General features: G+C 43.8%; 1 protein-coding gene across 2 annotated transcripts in view; it reads left to right on the forward strand.

The window, feature by feature from the left end:
* Positions 1–14,701, forward strand: part of LOC137321705 (hippocalcin-like protein 1) — a 62,997-nt gene extending 48,296 nt beyond the window's left edge. For both annotated transcript variants that reach the window (XM_067984266.1, XM_067984265.1), the window contains exons 2-4: positions 1,481–1,879; positions 6,400–6,505; positions 13,617–14,701. In XM_067984266.1, coding sequence (XP_067840367.1) covers positions 1,502–1,879; positions 6,400–6,505; positions 13,617–13,714 — 582 coding nt within the window. In that variant the 5' untranslated portion in view covers positions 1,481–1,501 and the 3' untranslated portion in view covers positions 13,715–14,701. The remainder of the gene's footprint in view (positions 1–1,480; positions 1,880–6,399; positions 6,506–13,616) is intronic.
* The last annotated feature ends 6,322 nt before the right edge of the window (positions 14,702–21,023 follow it).

Below are 21,023 nucleotides of genomic sequence, written 5' to 3' on the forward strand. Positions count from 1 at the left end.
CTAACCAATGTTCTCCACTAAATTCACCTAGCATTTACATTCTCAAGCTGTAAATAATGTTTAGATCTGGTATTATCTGACTTTGCTGAACAGCTGAAAGCATCTCTCTTCCACAAGAAATGCAGTCAAAGTACCTGTGGGATATATATCAGTCTGAGTAATACATGTGCTCCACATTCAGCTGCAGATGAACAAAGCAGTATGGGCCCTCCCTGAGCTATTATTCCACACAACCTTTTCTTTTTTCCCGTCTACCCAAAAAGGCACATTTGTAACCGAGGGGCCTGAGACCAACAATGGAAAGTTGAGTTTTTCACTTCCTACCCAAAGCTCTCTGGGATAGATCCTGCTAAAATTCTATGCATACCTACTGCTCAGTGAGTTTGCTGCATCTCAGCTACCTGTTGAGGAATGAACACTTGACCTCAGTAATATGTAGTGCTGTTTAAATATATACAACTTTAAGAGCCTGTTACCAACGTTCAGCATTTACAGTTTTCCTTTGGGAGATGGTTAGTGCTGCCTCCCTACATCCTTCAAGATAATTGAGTGAAGAGGCTACATAATCTATGCAACTTTGAAAGCGTGGGAGTTGGAACCACAATACTTGTGTGCAATCACAGAAACTCGAGAGCCATTATCTACTCTTGTATTAACTTTCCTGCTTTTAATTATGGCTTTAACTTCTGTTACAAGGTAGGGGAGGATGAAATCATTTTATTGACCATCTATATATCAATGCTATGAAACATGATCATGATTGACCATTTAAGACAATGAAATTAGTGTATAATTATCATTGACCAAGGCTACTAGTCTTATTTTCATTTCTGCATTTGGGAGAGACTATCCATCTTGAATTTCCATTTAAAATAAATTGTATGCTAACTTTCCCAATTTGCAAATAGTAACTGTGGAGGAAAAATTACTCTTAAATCCTATCCAGTAGAACTCTTAAGCATGAGTCTTGTACTGAATGATTCATAGTTGCTTCATGAAAGAGTATATCTTTAAGAGCTTGGAATTTTGTAAGTGGCCAGTCAACTGGTACCTCTTTCATATACCATGTAGCTGATGGATAACATGGGACCTGGTACCCTGGGTGTCCTCTTGAGATAAAGGATTATTAGACTGTTTGGGGAGGACTGGTTGCACACTCCATTTCCCTAGTGCTTTTACTCTTGCCTCTTTTCTTTTACTCCCCGTGCCAGACCCCTGTCACTCGATAGATAGAGGTGGCAAATTAATCCATTACTTCGGTAACCCCTTGAACTTTTGAGCGCAGGAATGATATTTGCTCCTCTGTTCTTTGTTCCCCCAATGCTATTTATCTAATTCTGTTGAGGTACTTGAATGGTGGACACACCAATTATAGGGCCTTGGATATAAGGTAAATGCATTTGTCCTAACTATAATTTGTTTATTCAGCAGGTTAAAATAATTCACTCACATGTTAACTCTCATTTCCTGTTTTATGTAGGTTTAATTCGAGACCAAGAGGATGGGAAAGCAGAATAGTAAACTTCGTCCAGAAGTGCTTCTGGACCTGCGAGAAAATACAGAATTCACAGATCATGAGCTCCAAGAGTGGTACAAAGGGTTCCTTAAAGATTGCCCTAGTGGCCATTTAACTGTAGAGGAGTTCAAGAAAATCTATGCAAATTTTTTTCCATATGGAGATGCTTCAAAGTTTGCAGAGCATGTGTTCCGTACCTTTGATACAAATGCTGATGGAACTATTGACTTTAGAGAATTTATAATTGCACTTAGTGTCACATCCCGAGGGAAACTCGAACAGAAGTTGAAGTGGGCGTTTAGTATGTATGACCTGGATGGGAATGGGTACATTAGCCGAGGTGAAATGCTGGAGATTGTGCAGGTATGCCATTGGGTAATAATTGTTGAATTTGTTTGTATAGTAACTTTTTTTTTCCTTCTGCACCGACACCAAATTTCTCCTTTCTTCCCAACCCCCACCCCCCTACCTTTCGTGGAAACGCACCAAATTCCAACTACAGCATCAACAACTTGCATTTATATAGTGCTTTTAATGTAGTAAAACATCCCAAGAGGCTTCACAGGAGCGTTATCAAACAAAATTTGACACCAAGCCACATGAGCTATTAAGACAGGTGACCAAAAACTCGGTCAAAGAGAGGTTTTAAGCAGCTTCTTAAAGGAGGAGAGAGAGGTTTAGGGAGGGAATTCCAGAGTTTAGGGCCTAGGTAGCCGAAGGCATGGCCGCCAATGGTGGAGCAATTAAAATCGGGGATACACAAGAGGCCGGAATTGGAGGAGCGCAGAGATCTGAGGGTTGTAGGGCTGGAGGAGTTCACAGAGATGGGGAGGGGCGAGGCCATGGAGGGATTTGAAAACAAGGATGAGAATTTTAAAATTGAGGCATTGCTGGACTGGGAGCCAATGTAGGTCAGCGAGCACAAGTGATGGGTTAACGGGACTTGGTGTGAGTTAGGATACGGGCAGTAAAGTTTTGGAGGAGCTCAAGTTTATGGAGGGTGGAAGATGGGAGGCCAGCCAGGAGAACATTGGAATAGTCGAGTCTAGAGGTAACAAAGGCATGGATGAGGGTTTCAGCAGCAGATGAGCTGAGGCAGGGGCGGAGATGGACGATGTTAGAGGTGGAAGTAGGCGGTCTTGATGACGGAGCGAATTATGAGGTCTGAATCTCATCTCGGGTTCAAATACGATACCAATGTTGTGACCGGTCTGGTTTAGCCGGAGACGGTGGCCAGTGAGAGGGATGGAGTCGTTGGCTAGGGAACAGAGTTTGTGGCTGGGACCGAGGACAATAGCTTTGGTTTTCCCAATATTTAGTTGGAGGAAATTTCTGCTCATCCGGTACTTGGATGTTGGATAAGCAGCACGACAAATCAGAGGCAGTGGAGGGGGCGAGAGGTGGTGGTGAAGTAGAGCTGGGTGTCGTCAGCGTGCATGTGAAATCTGACATCCACAGATTGGATGGTCCAGCCTGTATCTCCACAAATGTCTTTAGCCTAGTGTTTGACTAACCTTCCAGAGAGGTATTTTTTGATTATCTGTCTCGATGTTGAATATTTGAAAGTGAAAATAAAGATTTTAGTCATTCATTTTCGTAGAGATCCAATAGAGCCAGGTGTGAGGCAAGGCCATACAGTAGCATTGGGAAAAGTGTGGAGTTTCTGGAGAATGAAGGCAGGTGAGGACGACATTGAGAAACCTGAGCCTGAAAGTGAAAGAGGTGTGGATTAGGGTTTTAAGAGGTATGGGTGGAGCATGCAGTGTTTTGAAAGTGAAAGAAAAGGGTCTTGGCAACAGATCAAATGTGGATGGAAGCTCTGTTTAGATTCAGACAGGAAACCAACATCCACATTTCAGACTTTGGCTTAATAACAGCCAAAATGGTTGAAATTTAGGCTAAGGATATGTAGGTGCTGGCAGGAGGCAAAGGTTTGATTATAATTTTACTATTGTTGAGCTGGAGGTTTTTGACTTGATGTTGACCAAGCAGATGAAAAGGTTAGCAACAGCTTTGGGGTTGGTGGAAGTGGAGAGGTGAAGCAGTGTGTCAACCACGTGCACATGGAAGCTATCCCTTTAATTATAGATGTCAATGGGGAGTAGCATATAAGGAGCCAACGATGGAGCCCTACGATACTGTGGAGTGACCGTGCATGCCTGAGGGAGATTCCATTAAAGGAAATATGTCTGCATTGCAGAGGGTATGAGTGGAACCAAGAGGGAATAGTGCCATGGAGGAGACATGTATGAAGATGGATAGGATGAGGAAAGATTGGGGCAGCATCAGACGCACAGGATGTTAGCAAATTTTGACTGGTGCAGTCTTGGTGTAGGCAGGGCAGAAACCAGATTGGAATGTGTTGAACAGGGAGAGATGGGTTCATAGTTTAGAGGTGTCCATAGTTTAGAGGCAATAACTCATTCCAAGACTTTGGATAGAAAGGGAAGCTTGTAAATAGGGTGGTGTGGAATTAGTGGGGGTGTTTTTGAGAAGGGGGTATGTTAATTTTGACGGAGATGAGGATGAAGTGAGCCTGTGGTTGAGGAGGGAAAGTTAAATGGTTAGAAGCTGGGATGGGTTGATTGGGTGTCAATGGTGAGCTTGATGGGTGGTCGGTGACTGGGTGGGGGCAGGATTGGGAAGAGGCCAGAGGACAGTGTGGTGATCTCAATTTTGGGCTGAGGTCCTTGCATTTGGTATACAAGGTGAATATTGAGCAGAGGAGGGTGGTCAGAGGGAGAAGTCTACCGTTTCTCTGCTCTCCAGTATTTGGGAGTAGGAGCAGGATTTGGTTGTGCAAAGCGAGCAACTATACTCTCAATACAAAAATAATCATTAGCATTTTTATATTCTCAAGTTCAAGAATTGAGCTTTGATCAGAAATCATAAATGTACTGCAAAATCTGTTGCTGTTACTTAAGCAAATGCAATCTGAGGAGATGTAGCTCAGAATAGGGTTAACAATTTGGATTGGTGATTTACTAAAAGAAATGTGCTTTTATTACATAGTCTTTAGTCAGTTTCACCTGATGCCAACAACTCCTTGCTAACCTGAATAATGTAACAGCTTGGCTGAGAAGCAATCTCGTGCTTGGATGTTGAGATTCTTTCATTACTATCAATAATTTGTTCAATGTTCAGCTTGTAGTGCAATCTTGGAGTACAGGTTAGTCTGATTTGAATTGAGAATTGGATTTTAGGAAATAAATTTTAAAATCCCAAGATAATTTAAATAGGGTGTAAATAGGTCCCAATAACCCATTTAAAATTGATTCTCATTTACCTAAATAACCTTTTTCAAACAATCCCAAGATGCCATTCAAAGGTTCCTTCCTCCTGTCCAACAATGTCCCCTCTTAAAGTTACACTCTGGACTTGTCTAGTTACAGGAACTTATGTAAGCAGGGCAAAATAATTACCAAATGCCATTCCTGCTTATTTCCACAGAGCATAAAATGCTAACACATGCTGACTAATTATTTGGTAGTGAAATGGCTGGTAATGGGGGTGGGGAAGAGAGGAAGAGGAAGGCAAATAAAACCTCAAAAGAAATGTTAAGCAACATTCCAGAAGTTGTGTGGACTAGCATTAACTAACTAATGTGACATCAAAACTGAGCAATCCATATTCCTTTTTACCAAGTATCATGTTTTGTATTTTACTAAATAGGATGTGTATTTGCTAGTGCAGTGTTGGCCTCCATGGTTTGTCTGGTAGGTGAAGGAAGAAAAGTAGATGGCTTCCCATAGTCCTGATTTCCACCCCCCCCCCCCCCCCCCACTCTCTGCTTTCTTCTCTTCCTCTTTCACCACTGTTCTCCCAAGGAAACGAAACATCATAATGATTCTTTGCCCTCTTTCCTGCTGGAACTTGAAGTGTTCATTTGGGGTGGAGGGGCTATGTGTTTGAGCTTTTTCTGCAAGCTGCAATATCTCAGGGCTCGCACCACAAGCGTAATGAGTAGATGGAAAATCAAATTAACCCAGTGATGAAGCCTAATAGAAGTTGCTTGGAAATTCTTCCAAATGACCCATTTTCAAAAATTGTAATAAATTAAAATAGTGCTTCTCTTGGTGGATTGTGAAATATAATTGAACAATAAACTGCATTTCAAAAGCTATTGTTTAAAACTTACAGAAACATATTTCTGCCTCAGACCTTTATATCTTCACACTGAAGCAAATGACAGTCCAGTAAATGGTGCACGTCCCAGCAATTTGTTTTCACTAACCTGTCTCGCATAAGCTTGCAAAATTCCAATTTTGTGTTTATTGGGAAAGGTGCTGTTGTATCCTTGACATACTGGGAGGAGAAATGGAACTATGAAGTTGTGCATTCCATGTATTCCCATCTATCCCTAGTTATTGCTTCTTCCTGAAGTTTTTTTAAATCAGCCTGTCCTTGTTTATTATAATTAAGGACTACAAAATTTCCAGATAATTGACCTGGAGATGGGAGAAAATAAAATCTTTAATCTTGAAATCTTGCAAACTGGCACGCAGCATGCTTTTGTACTCCCTACTCCCATGTTTATGCCCTAATCTGTGTCACTGCCAAAAAAAGCCCTGCTTAGAGATGACTGCCAAAAGAACATTAATTGTTATGCTACCTTATGTATCATAACTATGAAATGAATCTTGATTTGCATTTAGAAGTTAAGTCTTTAACATTTAATTAGAAAAATATCACTTTGCTGAACTATGGTAAAATACAAGGATGGTAATTCCTTGAGCTTACAATGTCCACCCATTGTATTTGAATGTAATGTTCAATCCTCACCTTGCTCTTCCACACAAACATTTCAAAAGTTTTGAAGTATTGTCAATTCCTTGATACAGTAAATGAAATATGAGCTAACCAATCCCATTTCTTGGTGTCAGGCAATTTATAAAATGGTGTCATCTGTGATGAAGATGCCAGAAGATGAATCTACACCAGAAAAACGGACAGACAAGATTTTCAGACAGATGGACACAAACAACGATGGTACGTAACAATGGGAATGCAGTGAGATGTATAAGCAAGAGTTTGTGGTTTCCTACCAGTATGAGCTCCCTGGTTAAAGGGATGAATATTTATACTGATAATAGGAGAAGAACATTCATTACACACTGAAGCAGACTGTTTAGTTTCACTATCTTTGAATAAGGAGAAAGGCAAGGCCCTAAAAAAAAAAATCAGACAAGTTGGTTTGTTATTACTTTGAAGAAGGAAGAGTAGAAATGCAGAAGTTAGAGCACTTTAATATTAGGAACATAAGCCCTAATGTTTAGGGCCAGATAAGATCATAGGTAGAGCTCTATCAAATTCAAGCAGCTTACTATCTGAGTGGATTTTCTTGTCAGTTGATCAGATGAGTGGAAGGTTGTAGTCTGCATTGCTACGTGTGTTGATAGTTATCTTTCACAGCATGCTCACAAGTAGGAGCTCTCACTGGAACAAGTCTGCCTTTTTATTGGTTGGTCTCAAATCTACTGTCTCAATTAATTCTTATATTCTATATTTCTGCAACTACACCTTGTGTTATCTCTTGAATCCATATACTATTTGATTCAACAGTCTTCCCTGGTAACTGTTCTTATGCCTTATGTTGCCCATTATGAGGTGAGGTAGTTGTGTTTGAATTCCTCTTTTTCAATTTCAATTTCAATTTCAATTTCTGAATTGTGTGCTGTCTCTCCCTCTTTCTTGAGATAAAGGGGTGAAAGTTATGTTATAGCTGTACAGAGCTCTGGTTAGACCCCATCTGGAGTACTACATCCAGTTCTGGGGCACTGCACCTCAGGAAAAATATATTGGCCTTGGAGGGGGTGCAGCACAGATTCACCAGAATGATACTGGGGCTAAAAAGATTAAATTGAGGTCAGGTTACATAGACTAGGCTTGTATTTCCTTGAATAAACATTATCTGGTGATCTAATTAAGGTCTTTAAGATGATCAGAGTTGATAGGGTAGATGGAGAGAAACTATTTCCTCTGGTGGATCCAGAACAAGCTAGGCCATTCAGGGGTGATGTCAGAATGCACTTAATACAAAGGGTAGTGGAAATCTGGAACACTCCCTCCCAAAAAGTTGTTGAAGCTAGGTCAACTGAAAATTTCAAAAGTCAGATTGATAGATTTTTGTTAGGCAAGGATATTAATGGTTATGGAACAAAGGCGGGTAGATGGAGTTAAGACACAGATCAGCTATGATGTAATTGAACGGCAGAACGGGCTCGAGGGGGTGAATGGCCTACTTTGTTCTTCTGCCTCTTATAGTAATATGTTCCTAGTACATCGAACAGTACTTGAGATAAGGTCTAACATCCATCACATTTTTGTATATTCAATCTGTCTAATGCCAGTAACTTTCTACTGCAGCCTCGCTTTGGGTTAATGATCACAAAGGATCCATTAACCGTCATTGGTGCACTATCTCACTACTTCCTCCTTGATCTTTCTGCTGCCTTTGACCCAGTCGACACCATCCTCCAATACATCTCCTCTGTTGTCCAGCTTAGTGAGATTGCCCTCACTTGGTGCCACTCTTATCTATCCAATCATAGCCATGGATTCTCTTCTCACTCCTGCCCTATTACCTTGAGTCCACTAAGGATCTATCCTTGGCCCCTTCATCTTCCTCATCTACATGCCGCCCCTTGGTGGCATCATTCAAGACACTGTACCAGTCTCCATTTGTATGCTGACAACACCCAGCTCTACCTCTCTACCACCCCTCTCGACCCTTCCATTGCTTCTGTGTTGTCAGCTTGTTTGACGTCCGGTCCTGGATGAACCATTTCATCCAGTTAAACATTGGGAAGACCAAAGCCATTGTCTTTTTGGTCACTGCCACAAAACACTGTACCCTTGCCTCCGATCCTTTTTAACCTCTGCCCCTCCCTCCCCCACCCACCCCCTTTCTCTTCTCCCCACCCACCCCCTTTCTCTTCTCCCCACCCACCCCCTTTCTCTTCTCCCCACCCACCCCCTTTCTCTTCTCCCCACCCACCCCCTTTCTCTTCTCCCCACCCACCCCCTTTCTCTTCTCCCCACCCACCCCCTTTCTCTTCTCCCCACCCACCCCCTTTCTCTTCTCCCCACCCACCCCCTTTCTCTTCTCCCCACCCACCCCCTTTCTCTTCTCCCCACCCACCCCCTTTCTCTTCTCCCCACCCACCCCCTTTCTCTTCTCCCCACCCACCCCCTTTCTCTTCTCCCCACCCACCCCCTTTCTCTTCTCCCCACCCACCCCCTTTCTCTTCTCCCCACCCACCCCCTTTCTCTTCTCCCCACCCACCCCCTTTCTCTTCTCCCCACCCACCCCCTTTCTCTTCTCCCCACCCACCCCCTTTCTCTTCTCCCCACCCACCCCCTTTCTCTTCTCCCCACCCACCCCCTTTCTCTTCTCCCCACCCACCCCCTTTCTCTTCTCCCCACCCACCCCCTTTCTCTTCTCCCCACCCACCCCCTTTCTCTTCTCCCCACCCACCCCCTTTCTCTTCTCCCCACCCACCCCCTTTCTCTTCTCCCCACCCTCCCCCCCTCTTCTCCCCACCCTCCCCCCCTCTTCTCCCCACCCTCCCCCCCTCTTCTCCCCACCCTCCCCCCCTCTTCTCCCCACCCTCCCCCCCTCTTCTCCCCACCCTCCCCCCCTCTTCTCCCCACCCTCCCCCCCTCTTCTCCCCACCCTCCCCCCCTCTTCTCCCCACCCTCCCCCCCTCTTCTCCCCACCCTCCCCCCCTCTTCTCCCCACCCTCCCCCCCTCTTCTCCCCACCCTCCCCCCCTCTTCTCCCCACCCTCCCCCCCTCTTCTCCCCACCCTCCCCCCCTCTTCTCCCCACCCTCCCCCCCTCTTCTCCCCACCCTCCCCCCCTCTTCTCCCCACCCTCCCCCCTCTTCTCCCCACCCTCCCCCCTCTTCTCCCCACCCTCCCCCCTCTTCTCCCCACCCTCCCCCCCTCTTCTCCCCACCCTCCCCCCCTCTTCTCCCCACCCTCCCCCCCTCTTCTCCCCACCCTCCCCCCCTCTTCTCCCCACCCTCCCCCCCTCTTCTCCCCACCCTCCCCCCCTCTTCTCCCCACCCTCCCCCCCTCTTCTCCCCACCCTCCCCCCCTCTTCTCCCCACCCTCCCCCCCTCTTCTCCCCACCCTCCCCCCCTCTTCTCCCCACCACCACCCCCCCCTTTCTCTTCTCCCCACCACCACCCCCCCCTTTCTCTTCTCCCCACCACCACCCCCCCCTTTCTCTTCTCCCCACCACCCCCCCCTTTCTCTTCTCCGCACCACCCCCCCCCCTTTCTCTTCTCCCCACCACCACCCCCCCCTTTCTCTTCTCCGCACCACCCCCCCCCCCCTTTCTCTTCTCCCCACCACCCCCCCCCCTTTCTCTTCTCCCCACCACCCCCCCCCCTTTCTCTTCTCCCCACCACCCCCCCCCTTTCTCTTCTCCCCACCACCCACCCCCCCTTTCTCTTCTCCCCACCACCCACCCCCCCCCTTTCTCTTCTCCCCCACCACCCACCCCCCCCCCCTTTCTCTTCTCCCCACCACCCACCCCCCCCCCTTTCTCTTCTCCCCACCACCCACCCCCCCCCCTTTCTCTTCTCCCCACCACCCACCCCCCCCCCTTTCTCTTCTCCCCACCACCCACCCCCCCCCCTTTCTCTTCTCCCCACCACCCACCCCCCCCCCCTTTCTCTTCTCCCCACCACCCACCCCCCCCCTTTCTCTTCTCCCCACCACCCCCCCCCCCTTTCTCTTCTCCCCACCCCCGGCCTATTCAACCCTCAGCTGAACATCCAACCCCATATCCTCCCTGTCGCACAGACTACGAACTTCTACCTCCATAACGTCACCTGCCTTAGCACCCGCTTCAGCTTATCTGCTCTAACGCTTATTGATGCTTTTGTTACCTCCTGACTTGTCTCTCCTTTCTAATCTTCAGCTTATCCAAAACTCTGCTGCCTGTGTCCTATTCCAACCAAGTCCTGCTCGCCCATCACTCCTGCCGTTGCTAACCTACATTAGCCTCCGGTCCCTCAACACCTCCAATTTAAAATTCTCATCCTGGCCTCACCTGTCTATCTCTACAACCTCCTCCAGCCCTAAGACTGCTCGCAGCATTCCTCAGACTCTGGCCTCATGCATTTTTTCACCCCATCGTTGACTGCTTTGCCTTCAGCCATCTACGCCCTACGCTCTGGAATTCTCTCCCTAAACCCCTCAGTCTCTCCACTTCCCTGTTTTCTTTTAAGCCCCTCCTTAAAACTTGCCTTGTTTTTGGAGCTTTTTGTCACCCCTCCTAATATCTCATTTGGCTGTGTCTATTTTATCTGATTATGCTTCTGTGAAGCACCTTGGGCTGTTTTTCTATGTCAAAGGTGCTATATAAATGCAAGTTGCTATAGGAAATATGATCATGGAGTCAGTGGCATTGGGTGGAGTAGAAGAAAGATTTGGGTGGGATTGCTGGTTGGTTATGAAGTCCTTTTTGTCTATAAGAAGTAATTATTGTAAAAGGAGCCACTTGTAGAACGAGTTTAGACTGAGGTGCTAATATTGATGCTGTCATTAATGAGCCTGTATTTGGGTTGTTGGCAGAAATGGATGCAAAAAGTATTAATGGATTATGAGGGTTAGTTCCTAGGATGATTCTTGATCACAAGAGGCTGAGAATTATTCTTAAAAATGAAAGGGAGCAAATACATGGTTATAGAAGGGATGATGTAGCTTGTGTCAAGCTAGAAACTGGTATGAAACTAGCATTAAAGAACTCAGGGGAGATTATAAGATTATATGGAGTTATGGAACAATCTTGCATGTGTTGTCAGTTTATTCTATTAATTCATACAAAGATGGAGTACAGAATTTGTTAAACCATTCAGAAAGAAGCTAGAGATTTCCAAAAAGGGGAGAAGTAGAAAGAGCTAGGGATGAGATGGAGCCAGAAATTTGGGACATAGAGACCAAATGATCCTTTTGCATTCCTAATTGTCTATTTCTATGATGATAAATTCACATGTGCACTATAGGATGTTAAGCAACTCATTTTACTATATGATGTAGAGATGCCGGTGATGGACTGGGGTTGACAATTGTAAACAATTTTACAACACCAAGTTATAGTCCAGCAATTTTATTTTAAATTCACAAGCTTTCGGAGGCTTCCTCCTTCGTCAGGTGAACGATGTGAACCTGACGAAGGAGGAAGCCTCCGAAAGCTTGTGAATTTAAAATAAAATTGCTGGACTATAACTTGGTGTTGTAAAATTGTTTACATTTTACTATAGAAGGATTCAAACTAACTTTTCTAATTTCTTACAGGTCTACTGTTTATATTTGTCCAACTAATTGAGCCTATACTCACTGTGGTCCCATGATCTGCCAACCCATCAGTAACAGCCCTTTCCAGTTTTGACATTGGAGATTGGAAATTGAACTGTGTGCACAACTATGCCAATCTTCATTCTGTTGGATTGACTAAAAACCAACTCCAAAGGCCAACTTACTTATATTTATACCTTGTTTCCTTCTAATGGTTCCTGCTGCTGTGCAGTTTGGAGGTAGGAGTGTATGTGTCTATATATTATATAGAAGACTATACTTGCTATAGCCACACACACTCCCCCATCTCCAAATTGCACAGTAGGCAGAAGGAGGAGGCAAAAAAAAGGCAAATAACAAATTTGGATATTTTTTAAAGTAAGAGCAATAATGAACTAGTTGATTTCCTGTGATATTACCCCTGGAGAGTTGGGACCAAGTATAGCCTTGAGCAGAGGATCAGACTTGATTGGACCAGGGTGCACAAACTTCATTCAGTTCCTATTATAAAGTCATGTATTCTGTCATTTTTATTTCCACTATAAATGTTGGCATAGGAATTTATAGTGGAAACTACCTATGTAAACTTGTCATGCTGTAATTATGCCCTCCTGCCACTGGTACTTCAGTGCCTCCATTGGTGGGAGGGTGTAATTGGAGTGATAATTTTGCATAGCCAGTTACCATTATAAGTTTTGACATAGGAATTTATAATGGGAGAAAAAGGTAACAGGAAGTCATACAGATCTGTGATTTTTTTAATATAGATAAGAAAAACATTAAACATGAAAAATTAAACAAGGGAAGGAAAGGAATGATGGGTTAATCAGAATTGCCACTACAAACCAACTTAAATCAGGATTAATGGCGTAGTGAAGCTGGGCTGAAAACCTAGAAGAGCTGCTGGTTCAGAGAGACTGTTGTTTCCATGAATGTAATAGGACACTCAGTTGATTTGGTAGGATGCCAATTTGTTTTCTGTCAATTCAGTGCATCAGCAAAGATGATTGTTCAGGTTTAGAGGCCTTGGCACCTGAATTGCAATGTTTGAGGATAAAATTATGATATTGGCCACATTTTAGTTCCCCTTTATTTATGAGCATAGCATCTGTGTCCAGATAATGGATCATCAGAGATGTCTGGCTGACTATTCCCCACAAGACTATTATGTGTATATCATTTCAAATACACCATTTTGTTACAGTTCCATCAACAGATGGCAACAACCCAAAGCAATCTGCCTGCAATGACTGAGAAATTAATTGCAGAATACACAAATAGTTGGCATCTTCAGGGTGACATTTTAATCTGCAACACTTTTTTAAATGGACAAGATAAATTAAAATGATCTTTGAGTAAAATGTGATGTTGCCAAAATGGCATATTGCAGGTTTAGAATTTGGTTTGTATTTCCTTGTGCAGCATGCTTAATTGCACACTACAACTAATGTAAACACTTAAATTATAGAGGTAAACCTTCCCTATCCAGCTGGCTGCACTAAACTTTGTTTAACTGCTCTGAATAATTGTAATGTTTTCCAATTAGCAAATATGCAATTGAATTGACAGCAAGCTCAATGGGATGGACTACACTTTTAAAAAAAAAAAAAAATCTGATTTTCCTCCACCTATATCTGCCTCAGTGGTATGAAAGAGTTCATTGTTATTAACCGAAAACAAACACTGCAAGTGCAAAATTCTATTAGTGATAGAATTTTAAAATGTCAGTGTTGGAAAGTCTGTACTACATTTTGTGAGGTAACCATAAAATATTTTTAATTTTATTTCTAGGTAAACTGTCTCTTGAAGAATTTATAAAAGGTGCCAAGAGTGATCCTTCCATTGTTCGACTACTACAATGTGATCCCAGCAGTGCAAGTCAGTTCTGACTTAACTAAGATTTGTCTGGACAGTAATGATGACCCACTGGCTTGTCATTCAAGCTTAGCTTGCAACAGATGCCTTTCACTCATTCCTAATGGTTTGGTGGACAGATTCAGTTGCCAGATTTTGCTGTATCATGCATTAAAGTGGCTGGCATTCTGCTTTTTGCAGTTACATAAATGAAGCATTCCCATGCAATGGAGCATTTCCACAGATATTCAGAGTTTAAGGTTATGTTTACATGCAGTTGTCTGAGCTTTTTTGAATGCAGTTAATGTATCTGATGTGTAGCTTCAATTACTTATTAGTTCAGTGAGCGACGATGGAAGTGTTTATTTGAGACTAGATCATAGCCAGGTGTTGAAATAACAATGAATGTAGCTGACAGCTAAAAAACCTTATGAAAGCGCCTGTAGCTTCTATTCTGTAGGAAAATTGCTTGCACTTGAAAAATGTTGGGCATTTCAAAAATTCTTTATGGTGGAATATACAGTAGTTCAATATTGAAGGCAGATCTATATATTTAATGTAATGCTATTTAGCCTTTTCATGTATTTCATTTCAAAGCATATATTCATACAATATATATTTTTATCTTGTTACTCACTAGCGATTGAACATGTGTCAACTACTAGTGACCGTCATGAACATTTAATATTTGCCTATTATGTAAAATATATTGATCACAAATAAGTTAATTTTTTATTATAAATTGAGGAGAATCTGTTTTTAGGTTTGAGTAAGGAAGGAGAAACTTCCAAGTTGTGTTGGCAGAATTAAATGGTAAATTTACAGCAGTAGGGGATTATTGGAGTAAAGGTCAAGTTATCTGGAAATGAGTATTTCTGCTGTTACCGATGTATTGCAACATCCTTTTGCAATGTTTCTATATTTTCAGCTGTCAATAGTTCATATCTTGTGTACACCAGTGTTACTTAACATCTGCCTATTGCCGAGACATGTAGCAAAATAAAGCCTACCTTTTCTTGTCAGTGACCTTGTGATTATTTATAAAATCAATTGTAATACTATACAAATTAAATCTCCATCGTCCAAGAAGTGTCACCAGTTCAGTGGACCCAAACAAATATTTAATTTGAAAAGCAAACTTCTCACTGTGCAACCATTGATTATAACCTACAGTGGGTGGTGGTCTTGCTCCCCACTGCATTGTTCCTTGTTTCCTATCATTTCAATTCTTTTGAATTTTTGTGACCGTTCCTTCATCATCGCTGAGTCAAAATCCTGGAATTCCCTACCGAACAGCACTGTGGGAGTACCTTCACCACATGGACTGCAGTGTTTCAAGGAGGCAGCTCAGCACCACCTTCTCGAGGGCAATTAGGGATGGCCAATAAATGCTGGCCTTGCCGGTGACGCCCACATCCCGTGAATGAAGTAAAAAGAAAATGCAAGATGAACCACTGATTTGTTCTGTTTATGGACTATTCTCTGATGTGGGCAAATGTTCTTTTGGAGATTAAATAGAAGGTGGTGGAGAAGAGGCTCATCCTCGGATGTATATTAACTGTATCAAATGAAGATCTCATTTCAGACAGTGGAATTTTTGGAGACTCCTTGGAGGGGCAGATTTACTCCTCCATGTTTGCACATGGACTCTAACAATTCCCTACTCAGCAGGAAAACTAACATTTATTTTGGACCTGGCAGTAATAATCCTCTGACCCATAAAGTTCTTTTGATTTAAAAAGTATAGAGTTTCTCATGTTCTGAATGTTGGCCCAAGTATTATCCACTCTTGGTGTCTTGATGACTTTGTGGGTTCTTGGTCCTAATTTGAAAGCAACTTCTTTTTTATTTGTTCATAGGATGAGGGCATTGCTGGCAAGGCTGGCATTTATTGCCCATCCCTAATTGCCCTTGAGATGGTGGTGGTGAGCTGCCACCTTGAACCGCTGCAGTCTGTGGTGAAGGATCTCCCACAGTGCTGTTAGGTAATGAGTTCCAGGATTTTGACCCAGCGACGATGAAGGAACAGCGATATATTTCCAAGTCGGGATGGTGTGTGATGTGGAGGGGAACGTGCAGGTGGTGGTGTTCCCTGTGCCTGCTGCCCTTGTCCTACTAGGTGGTAGAGGTCGTGGGTTTGGGAGGTGCTGTCGAAGAGGCCTTGGTGAGTTGCTGCATTGCATCCCTGTGGATGATACACACTGCCGCCACAGTGCGCCGGTGGTGAAGGGAGTGAATGTTTAGGGTGGTGGATGGGCTGCCAATCAAGCTGGCTGCTTTGTCCTGAATGGAGTCAAGCTTCTCTAGTGTTGTTGGAGCTGCATTCATCTAGGCAAGTGGAGAATATTCCATCACACTCCTGACTTGTGCCTTTATAGATGGTGGCAAGGCTTTGGAGAGTCAGGAGGTGAGTCATTTGCCACTGAATACCCAGCCTCTGACCTGCTCTTGTAGCCACAGTATTTATGTGGCTGGTCCAGTTTAGTTTCTGGTCAATAGTGACGCACAGGATGTTGATGGTAATGCCATTGAATGTCAAGGGGAGGTGGTTAGACTGTCTTGTTGGAGATGGTCATTGTCTGGCGCGAATGTTACTTGCCAGTTATGTGCCCAAGCCTGGATGTTGTCCAGGTCTTGCTGCAGGCGGGCACAGATTGCTTCATTATTTGAGGGGTTGCGAATGGAACTGAACACTGTGCAATCATCAGCGAACATCCCCATTTCTGACCTTATGATAGAGGGAAAGGTCATTAATGAAGCAGCTGAAGATGATTGGGCCTAGGACACTGCCCTGAGGAACTCCTGCAGCAATGTCCAGGGGTAACTACCACCATCTTCCTTTGTGCTAGGTATAACTCCAGCCACTGGAGAGTTTTCCCCCCGATTCCCATTGACTTCAATTTTACTCCGGCTCCTTGGTGCCACACTTGGTCAAATGCTGCCTTGATGTCAAGGACAGTCATTCTCACCTCACCTTGGAATTCAGCTCTTTTGTCCATGTTTGGACCAAGGCTGTAATGAGGTCTGGAGCCGAGTGGTCCTGGCGGAATCCAAACTGAGCATCGGTGAGCAGGTTATTGGGGAGTAAGTGCCGATTGATAGTACTGTTAATGACACCTTCCATCACTTTGCTGATGATTGAGAGTAGACTGATGGGGCGGTAATTGGTTGGATTGGATTAGTCCTGCTTTTTGTGGACAGGACATACCTGGGCAATTTTGCACATTGGTAGATGCTAGTGTTGTAGCTGTACTGGAACAGTTTGGCTAGAGGTGTGGCTAATTCTGGAGCACAAGTCTTCAGCGTTGCAGCCGGGTTGTTGTTGGGGCCCATAGCCTTTATTGTATCCAGTGCACCAAATTGTTTCTTTATCACATGGAGTGAATCGAATTGGCTGAAGACTGGCTTCTGTGATGGTGGGGATATCGGAAGGAGGCCGAGATGGGTCGTCCACTCAGCACTTCTGGCTGAAGATGGTTGCAAATGCTTCAGCTTTGTCTTTTGCACTCACGTGCTGGACTCTTCCATCGTTGAGGATGGGGATGTTTACAGAGCCGCCTCTGCCTGTTTAGTTGTTTAATTGTCCACCACCATTCACAACTGGATGTGGCAGGACTGCAAAGCTTTGATCTGATCCGTTGTTTGTGGAATCGCTTAGCCCTGTCTATAGCATGTTGCTTTGCTGTTTATCATGCATGTAGTTCTGTGTTGTAGCTTCACCAGGTTGGCACCTCATTTTTAGGTACGCCTGGTGCTGCTCCTGGCATGCTCGTCTACCCTCCCCATTGAACGAGGGTTGATCCTCTGGCTTGTTGGTAATGGTAGAGTGAGGAATATGCCGGGCCATGAGGTTACAGATTGTGCTGGAATACAAATCTGCTGCTGATGGCCCACAGTGCCTCATGGATGCCCAGTTTTGAGCTGCTCGATCTGTTCTGAATCCATCCCATTTAGCACGGTGGTAGTGCCACACATGTTGGATGGTGTCCTCAGTGCGAAGACGGGACTTTGTCTCCACGAGAACTGTGCAGTGGTTACTCCTACCAATACTGTCATCGACAGATAGGTGAGGACAAAGTCAAGTTGGTTTTTCCCTCATGTTGGTTCGCTCACCACCTGCTGCTGTCTGGCAGCTATGTCCTTCAGGATTTGGCCAGTAATGGTGCTACTGAGCCACTCTTGGTGATGGACATTGAAGTCCCCTACCCAGAGTACATTCTGTGCCCGTGCTACCTTGAAGCGGTGCACAACATGGAGGACGACTGATTCATCAGCTGAGGGAGGGCGGTAGGTGGTTTCCTTGCCCATGTTTGTCCTGATGATGCCATGAGGTCCAGAGTCCATATTGAGGACTCCCAGAGCCACTCCCTCCTGACTGTGACTGCCACCTCTGGTGATGGTCATGGAAGAGTCTGGGACGTTGACTGAAAGGTATGATTCTGTGAGTACGGCGATGTCAGGCTGTTGCTTGACTAGTTGTGGGACAGCTTTCCCAATTTTGGCACAAATCCCCAGATGTTAGTGAGGAGGATTTTGCTGGGTACACTGGGCTTGGTTTGCCTTTGTTGTGTCCGATGCCTAGTGGTCCATCCGGTTTTATTCTTATGATTTTCTTTGTAGCGAGATTGTACAACTGAGGGCCATTAAGAATCAACCTCATTGCTGTGGATCTGGAGTCACATATAGGCCAGACCGGGTAAGGATGGCAGGTTTCCTTCCCTAAAGGACTATTAGTGAACTTATTGGATTAGGTCGACTAGGCCTATATTCACTAGAGTTTAGAAGAATGAGAGGTGATCTCATCGAAATGTATAAAATTCTAACAGGACTAGACACTGAGGATGTTCCCGATGGCTGGGAAGTCCAGAACCAGGGGTCTCAGTCTCAGGATACGGGGTATGCCATTTAGAACCGAGATGAGGAGAAATTTCTTCACTCAGCGGGTGATGAACCTGTGGAATTCTCTACCACAGAAGGCAGTGGAGGCCAAGTCATTAAATGTATTCAAGAAGGAGATAAATATATTTCTTAATGCTAAAGGGATCAAGGGGAAAAAAGGTACTGAGTTAGACGATCAGCCATGATTTTGAATGATGTGGAGATGCCGGTGATGGACTGGGGTGGACAAATGTAAGGAATCTTACAACACCAGGTTATAGTCCAACAATTTTATTTTAAAATCACAAGCTTTCGGAGATTATCTCCTTCGTCAGGTGAGTGAGTGAAAGGTTCTCAAATCGCATATCTTATATTAGGCTGGGACACCATCACACCAAAGGTGTCGTTGGTGTTCAGACAGGTTAGCCACGGAAAACAGTAGGTCCCAGTATGCTGAATACACATTGTGTCAAATTACACAGACAGTGAGAAAGAGACCCAAAAGGCAGAGAGAGAGAATATTAAAAACAGATCATTTTTTTTCCCTTGCTGATGGGAAGGCTACACGTAACCCCACCAGCAAGGGGGAAAAAAAAGTTATCTGTTTTTAATATTCTCTCTCTGTCTGTGTAATTTGACACAATGTGTATTCAGCATACTGGGACCTACTGTTTTCCGTGGCTAACCTGTCTGAACACCAACGACACCTTTGGTGTGATGGTGGTGTCCCAGCCTAATATAAGATATGCGATTTGAGAACCTTTCACTCACTCACCTGACGAAGGAGATAATCTCCGAAAGCTTGTGATTTTAAAATAAAATTGTTGGACTATAACCTGGTGTTGTAAGATTCCTTATGATTTTGAATGGCGGAGGAGACCTGAACGGCCAACTCTTGCTCCCATTTTCTATGAACCAGAGGGGTTTTCATAGCCACCATTACTGATACTAGTTTTTTTTTACTTAATTAATTGAATTTAAATTCCCCAGCTGCCTTGGCAGGATTTGAACGCATGACTCCAGATTATTAGTCCAAGTTACTTGATTACTAGTCAAGTAACATAACCACTATGCTACCATACCCACTGTCAAAATTTATAGATCAGTCTACTTTATAAAGTCCTTATGGCACCTCACTAGAGACCATACTAGATGCAGGGAGGATGTTACCAATGGCTGGGGAGTCCATAACCAGGGGTCACAGTCTCAGGATACGGGGTATGCCATTTAGAACAGAGATGAGGAGAAATTTCTTCACTGAGGGTGGTGAACCTGTGGAATTCTCTACCACAGAAGGCAGTGGAGGCCAAGTCATTAAATATATTCAAGAAGGAGATAGATATATTTTTTTAATGCTAAAGGGATATGGGGAAAAAGCAGGAACAGGGTACTGAGTTAGACGATCAGCCATGATCATTTTGAATGGCGGAGCAGGCCTGAAGGGCCGAATGGCCTACTCTTGCTCCTATTTTCTATGATTCTATGATCCTCTGATTTCTGTTCATTGAAAGGCAATGCACTTTCTAACCACTCTCCTGGCTTGGAATCTGAGTTTAGTATTATGCAAAGTACCAAAGATTGGATTAAAAAAAATTAAGTTCTCATCAATTTTATGTTTATTTATGTAATGAATGATATCCCTGAATAGAATACCATTCCCTTCACTTCCATGTTGAAAGTTGTGCCCTTTCAGTACTTTTTTAGAAACTGAATGCTTCATCTATTCAGCTCATCATATTTGTAGTTTGAGGGGGGAAACTATTCTGCAGATACTGTATGCTATTCATGGATCTCTCTGGACACAAACATTATTTGGTTTTATATTTTTATATATAAATATATATATCAATGTGATGCTAACTCTGCCATGGGTTGTGCTTTAGTTTCTTTTCTCTTTCCTTCCCCTCTTCCACTTCCACCCCCCCCCCCCAAAAAAAAAACCCAAAACCTCTTGCAACATATGCTGGCATACTTTCACTATCTTATCCAACCTGAATATCTTCGCTCACTCAATCTTCACGTAATTAGGATTTGGTGTTTTCTTAAAAAAAACTGATCATTTTAGCCAGGTTGCAATCTTTCATGTTTCTCAGCTCACCTACACTCCCCATTCTGTTTTGCATTTTAGATCTCATTGTGAGCTGCATTTAAAGGTTCTTTTCAGAACTATAAAGCCTCAGAAATGCCCTCAAGCACTTTGCACTTAAAAAGTACTTAATTGTATTCAATCACTGTTCCATAGGCAAACATGATAGCCATTTTATGCACTGCAAGTCCCACAAACAGCCATGAAATGAATGACTAGTTTGCTTTTGGTGGCTTTTGTTGAGGGAAGAATATTAGCCAACACACTGAGAGAACTCTCTTTGAATAGCATTATGGTCTCTTTAATCAGTGTCTATTGACATCACTGATAGCCAATGAGTTGCAGGCATGGTGGGACTTATGGCAGGACTAACAGTAAAC

Source organism: Heptranchias perlo, chromosome 5 (genome assembly GCF_035084215.1).
Source record: "Heptranchias perlo isolate sHepPer1 chromosome 5, sHepPer1.hap1, whole genome shotgun sequence".
NCBI lineage: Eukaryota > Metazoa > Chordata > Chondrichthyes > Hexanchiformes > Hexanchidae > Heptranchias > Heptranchias perlo.